Source organism: Sinocyclocheilus grahami, unplaced genomic scaffold, assembly GCF_001515645.1.
Source record: "Sinocyclocheilus grahami isolate Dianchi unplaced genomic scaffold, SAMN03320097.WGS_v1.1 scaffold1087.1, whole genome shotgun sequence".
Classification (NCBI taxonomy): domain Eukaryota; kingdom Metazoa; phylum Chordata; class Actinopteri; order Cypriniformes; family Cyprinidae; genus Sinocyclocheilus; species Sinocyclocheilus grahami.
The window spans coordinates 263,880-270,630 of record NW_015506266.1 but is presented as its reverse complement, the minus strand read 5'-3'; the positions used below and the strand labels follow the sequence as shown (position 1 = coordinate 270,630).

The 6,751-nt window shown below is 44.0% G+C and overlaps 1 protein-coding gene and 1 long non-coding RNA gene across 3 annotated transcripts in view; both read right to left on the bottom strand.

Moving 5' to 3' along the window:
* LOC107566610 (kelch-like protein 33) overlaps positions 1-6,751 on the bottom strand; it is a 23,911-nt gene that overhangs the window by 3,976 nt on the left and 13,184 nt on the right. Inside the window, exon 6 of the mRNA XM_016252104.1 lies at positions 1,547-1,717. Within this exon, the coding sequence (XP_016107590.1) occupies positions 1,547-1,717 (171 nt within the window). The remainder of the gene's footprint in view (positions 1-1,546; positions 1,718-6,751) is intronic.
* The window catches only part of LOC107566611 (uncharacterized), an 8,334-nt gene continuing 7,414 nt past the window's right edge, over positions 5,832-6,751 (bottom strand). For both annotated transcript variants that reach the window (XR_001606526.1, XR_001606527.1), the window contains exon 3: positions 5,832-5,930. This is a non-coding gene — a long non-coding RNA (uncharacterized lncRNA). The remainder of the gene's footprint in view (positions 5,931-6,751) is intronic.

The following is a 6,751-nucleotide window of genomic DNA, read 5'->3' as shown; positions in this document are numbered from 1 at the left end:
TGATCATAAACTGTGACTTGATTTGCCCCATGACGATCAACTGTGATTTGACTAGAATCATAACTATCAGCTGTGACTTGACTAGAATCATAACTATCAGCTGTGACTTGACTAGACTCATGAAAATGAACTGTAACTTGACCTGACTCGTGAAGATCAGCTGCGACTTGCCGGAGCGCTGTTGTGTCCGCCATTTTGTGATCAGGCTCCTCTGTCGCCGCCATCTTGTGAGCATGCTTTGATACAGCCATCACTTCAGTCACAGACATGGTGTCGCTTCCTTCCTCCGCGACACCCACCGTGAACGCTGAACCAGCAGTCAGCCAGGCATAGTCAATAAAGTCCTTTAAGCTCCAGTTGCATTCACTCCTTTGCATAAGAGATTTCGTGGGTTCATTAAGTCCAAACCGAAACAAGTCCTTAAATAAAATCTCATCATAAAGTGATACCTGATAAGATAGTTCACAGAACCGGTGAACATACTCCTCAATAGAAAGACCTCCTTGCCGAAGATGTAGTAGCTCGGTGACTGGGTCCATACCAGGCCAGAGTCCACTGAAAAAGCCGCTGGATCCTTGTGTGGCCGAGTATTCTGTTACGGGGCTGACGAGACGTGAGACTTGCGGATCCATTCGCAGAGCTTTATTAGACAAAGGCAGAGACGTGGTCATACAGCAGGCATGGGTCAGATGAGAGCAAACAGGTATATGGTGGGCAAAACACAAGAATAGTCCTAGGGCTAGCACAGGTCGACGATCGGCAGACAGAATCAAAAGGGGCAAGACAAAAGGGGTGAATCCAGGGAACCAGGCGAAGATCAGAAACCGGGAAGGCTAAGGCTAAGGCAAATGACTAAGGCTAAGGCTAAGGCTAATGACTAGTACTAGGGCTAGGGCTAAGGCTAAGGCTAAGGCTAAGGCAAATGGCTAAGGCAATGACAAGGGCTCCGTAAGGTAGCTATCTCTAGGAGAGTGATAAATGCTGAAACAATACTCGGCAGAGGGAAGGGATCAGAGTGAGTGTTAAATAGTGAGGGAGTGATATGAAACAGCTGGGTGCAATCAGTGTAAACAGGTGTGTGCAATTCGTGCTGAGTGCAATCAGTGCAATGCATGATGGGAAATGTAGTCCGGGGTGCTATGCAACAGTTTGTGTAGTGCGAGAGTCAATGAATAGGAAAGTTCGTTGACCGGATTCGTGACACCTATTCCCGAAGCCCCCACCAACAACGCACATTTTGTCAATCACACCTGATTCAGGTCATCAGCCCATTAGTAGAGACTCCAAAACCTGAAAACTAGTGTGAAAGAGAACAGAGTCATTCAAAAACTGCAGTGTTAGGGGCATCCAGGAACATGGTTGAAAAGCACTGATTCATTCTATCAAATTCATGCATCTATAACTACCAAAATACTATTTGGATCCCTCATATGGAAAACATACAAGCTTCTTTATATTCAATGAAACACCTGTATTTTATCTGTAATGGTTTACTCTGTGAGCATGTGAAAGTACTTTGTAGTGAACAGAAATAGACTGTCTTTACCTCCAGGTGTTGTCCTCAGGTGTGTAACACTCCACTGAGTCCAGACAGTTCATGTCATCACAGTTTCCACCAAGGACAAACACCTTCCCTCTGTGACACACAGCGGCGAAGTAATCCCTGGGTCTGGACATGTCAGGAAGACGTTCCCATCTGCCCTGAGCAGGATCAAATCTGCACAAGGACACACAGACTAGATGATTTCTGCTTCTCTCGATTAAGCAATCATCTGCGATATTTGCCCACAGGTTTTTTATATGGAAATCATTTCATATTCATTTGACATTTGCCTTATCTTGCATTGGCAACAAGCTTTGGTGCTTCTGACCATCAGATGTCAAGATTTTAAATCCCCACCAGTCAAAACTTTTCTCTTAAATGGATACATTTTCTGCACGGTGTTTTACTTAGTATTCCCATTCTGGCAACCATATGCTTGCGCTCTCTCTGTTCTAAGGGACAAAAAAGTATGGCAAAGAGATATGTTGGAGTTTAGATCTTCACTACAATATTTTGCTCAAATGAAATTGTAGTACAGTCGATCTGTTTTCTTTTTAGGCATTTGTTTGCTATGCTACAATCTGCCAGCAAACCTCAGTGATAAACGATGGTGATAAATTAAAACTTTAATCTGGACTGTTTGCAATTGTGATTTCTGAATAGCATCTTTCTTGTTATAATAGAAAAATGTTAACATAACTGTATTACAAATTTGAGTAGTTTAACTTTTGAGAGAAGTTTTTGTACTAGTCTTCATAATACAGCAATTCAATTACCACAATCTTTACAATAAATCAAGTAGCTAGATGAGGTAAAATCAACTACGTGAGCTGAGATTTTCTGAATTTGTGCTTTTCTGAAAGTTTATATTATAATATAAGATTGTAATATTTGAGCAAAATAATGACCAATTCAAGCATTATCGTTGTCACGATGTGCCTACGGTAACGAGCGAGGAACGAGGAGAACGCAGGAGAATCTTAATCAAACAGTCTTTATTGACATCTAGGGAGATACATGTAGGACACGGGATTGACGTTCGAGACAGCACCTGGAACCAAATTAACACAATCAACATGGGAAAACTGGGACATGGAACACGTGGGGAACAAAACACAAGACACAGGACTGACATTACTCCCCTCTCCCCAAAGGCGCGTCCACGCGCCATACAACATCCAATGGGGAGGGGGGGTGGGGACTCTGGAGGCCCCTCAGGACTGGCTTATACTTGACGGCAGGCCTCCAGAGTGGCACCTGTTTCGGGCGCCATGGCGGAACAGGCAGACTGGGAAGCCATGGCGGAGCAGGGAACTCAGGGGGCCAAGGCGGATCAGACAGTTCAGGAGGCCAAGGCGGAACTCGGGCCGGCCTCCACGGATGGACCTCTACTACCACCCTCCCGCCCTTCCAAAAAAAAAATCCTTGGGGAGAAGGTTGTTTCAGAGGCCCTCCATAGGCCTTACTCAGGAACTGTGGCCCTCCCTGGGCATGACTTGGGGAATGGAGCCCTCCTAGGGCTGAACGTGGGAACCGGAACCCTCTCTGGGTTAAACTCGGGGACTGGAACCCTCTCTGGGCCAGGGACAGGAACCCTCTCACAGTCCTAGACGGCCACCGGGACAAGACCAAAGGAAACAGATGAGTCCTCTGCACAATGTGAATTTGCTGCAACCTTGAATTTAACTGCTGGTTTCGTCTGGCCAGAGGAGAACTGGCCGCCTGACCGAGACTGGTTTCTCCCAAGGTTTTTTCTCCATTCTGTCACCGATGGAGTTTTGGTTCCTTGCCGCTGTCGCTTCTGGCTTGCTTAGTTGGGGACACTTAATATCCAGCGATATTATCGACTTGATTACACAGATACTATTTAAACTGAACTGAGCTGGATGATGACATCACTGAATTCAATGATGAACTGCCTTTAACTGAAAATTTTGTGTTTACTATTATCATTTTACATTATTGACACACTATTTTCCTATTCAATACTGTAAAGTGCTTTGACACAATCTGTATTGTTAAAAGCACTATATAAATAAAGGTGACTTGACTTGACTCTGGGATAAATTCGGGGACCGGAGCCCTCTCTGGGATAAACTCGGGAACCGGAACCCTCTCTGGGCCAAACTCGGGGACCGGAACCCTCTCTGGGCTAAACTCGGGGACCGGAACCCTCTCTGGGCTAAACTCGGGGACCGGAACCCTCTCTGGGCTAAACTCGGGGACCGGAACCCTCTCTGGGCTAAACTCGGGGACCGGAACCCTCTCTGGGCTAAACTCGGGGACCGGAACCCTCTCTGGGCTAAACTCGGGGACCGGAACCCTCTCTGGGCTAAACTCGGGGACCGGAACCCTCTCTGGGCTAAACTCGGGGACCAGAACCCTCTCTGGGCTAAACTCGGGGACCGGAACCCACTCTGGGCTAAACTCGGGGACCGGAACCCTCTCTGGGCTAAACTCGGGGACTGGAACCTAAAAGTGGAAAGTAACTAATTACAAATACTTTCGTTACAGTACTTGAGTAAATTTTTACATTTTAGATGCATTTTAAATCACTTTTTCTGTGTGCATGCTTTGGATGTGTGAGAACATGGGTGAAGAAACAAGATAGTCTATGTATGACCGGACGATTTATTCATATCCAAAACAAAATGATGTGAACATCACGGAGCGCTAAAACACTCTCATGCAGTGCATGTTTCATTCATATTCGAAGCCGGAGGGTGCTCTCACGCAGAAAGTCCACAAAGGCCCAGTAGAAGTTATATAATAACTTATGGTGTGCAGGAAATCCCTAATATGGACAAAGGCATCCAGCTATGGCTGTAGCAAAAAAAGGGTAATTTCAGGTAATTTCCAGATAATAAATATAGTATATGAATAATGCAGTGCTAATTGACATAACATTTATTACAATACAGAAGCAATTCTGCTTTATTATGTGTTTGTATAAGCAATCCTAAAATTGTCATTAGGAAAACACAGAAAAAAATATAGAATACAAATGATTGGTTATCGTCCAGCAGTGTATTTGATTTCTTAGCCAGTTAAAATACATAAGAAAAATAAAGCTTGTCAGTTAGACAAAAGTCAAAAGTTGTTCTTTTTTTATTTTTACATTTCTGTCCCCCTCATTTCTGAAATGATGGCTATGCCCCTATGTGTGCAGTACAGAAAACAGAGCATGAGGCTGCTTGTGCCTGAATGGTTTAAAGTCATATTAAAATGCACACAAAGGAATCGAAAAGAGGAATCCAAATTTTAATTTTATAACAAGTAGACGATTCCTGACCATAAGCATCCTATTCCAGAATTAGAATAGATTTTGGATTCCCAAGCCTAGGTATGGGTTAACATTTTAAATAAAATGCAATTTTTTTTGTCCTAACGAAAATGTGCCTGGAGTCCACCTTTGTTATTATAACAAACGTCTCGGTTACGTATGTAACCCTCGTTCCCTGAAGGAGGGAACGGAGACGTCACGTCGGAGGACCGACAAAAAAAAAATCCTTGGGGAGAAGAGAGGCCCTGAGGCCCTCCATAGGCCTTACTCAGGAACTGTGGCCCTCCCTGGGCATGACTTGGGGAATGGAGCCCTCCAACGTGGGAACATGACTTGGGGAATGGAGCCCTCCTAGGGCTGAACGTGGGAACCGGAACCCTCTCTGGGTTAAACTCGGGGACTGGAACCCTCTCTGGGCCAGGGACAGGAACCCTCTCACAGTCCTAGACGGCCACCGGGACAAGACCAAAGGAAACAGATGAGTCCTCTGCACAATGTGAATTTGCTGCAACCTTGAATTTAACTGCTGGTTTCGTCTGGCCAGAGGAGAACTGGCCGCCTGACCGAGACTGGTTTCTCCCAAGGTTTTTTCTCCATTCTGTCACCGATGGAGTTTTGGTTCCTTGCCGCTGTCGCTTCTGGCTTGCTTAGGTGGGGGCACTTAATATCCAGTGACATCACTGAATTCAATGATGAACTGCCTTTAACTGAAAATTTTGTGTTTACTATTATCATTTTACATTATTGACACACTATTTTCCTATTCAATACTGTAAAGTGCTTTGACACAATCTGTATTGTTAAAAGCACTATATAAATAAAGGTGACTTGACTTGACTCTGGGATAAATTCGGGGACCGGAGCCCTCTCTGGGATAAACTCGGGAACCGGAACCCTCTCTGGGCCAAACTCGGGGACCGGAACCCTCTCTGGGCTAAACTCGGGGACCAGAACCCTCTCTGGGCTAAACTCGGGGACCGGAACCCACTCTGGGCTAAACTCGGGGACCGGAACCCTCTCTGGGCTAAACTCGGGGACTGAAACCCTCTTTGGGCCAAACTTGGGGACTGGAAAACTCTCTGGGCTAAACTCGGGGACTGGAACCTAAAAGTGGAAAGTAACTAATTACAAATACTTTCGTTACAGTACTTGAGTAAATTTTTACATTTTAGATGCATTTTAAATCACTTTTTCTGTGTGCATGCTTTGGATGTGTGAGAACATGGGTGAAGAAACAAGATAGTCTATGTATGACCGGACGATTTATTCATATCCAAAACAAAATGATGTGAACATCACGGAGCGCTAAAACACTCTCATGCAGTGCATGTTTCATTCATATTCGAAGCCGGAGGGTGCTCTCACGCAGAAAGTCCACAAAGGCCCAGTAGAAGTTATATAATAACTTATGGTGTGCAGGAAATCCCTAATATGGACAAAGGCATCCAGCTATGGCTGTAGCAAAAAAAGGGTAATTTCAGGTAATTTCCAGATAATAAATATAGTATATGAATAATGCAGTGCTAATTGACATAACATTTATTACAATACAGAAGCAATTCTGCTTTATTATGTGTTTGTATAAGCAATCCTAAAATTGTCATTAGGAAAACACAGAAAAAAATATAGAATACAAATGATTGGTTATCGTCCAGCAGTGTATTTGATTTCTTAGCCAGTTAAAATACATAAGAAAAATAAAGCTTGTCAGTTAGACAAAAGTCAAAAGTTGTTCTTTTTTTATTTTTACATTTCTGTCCCCCTCATTTCTGAAATGATGGCTATGCCCCTATGTGTGCAGTACAGAAAACAGAGCATGAGGCTGCTTGTGCCTGAATGGTTTAAAGTCATATTAAAATGCACACAAAGGAATCGAAAAGAGGAATCCAAATTTTAATTTTATAACAAGTAGACGATTCCTGACC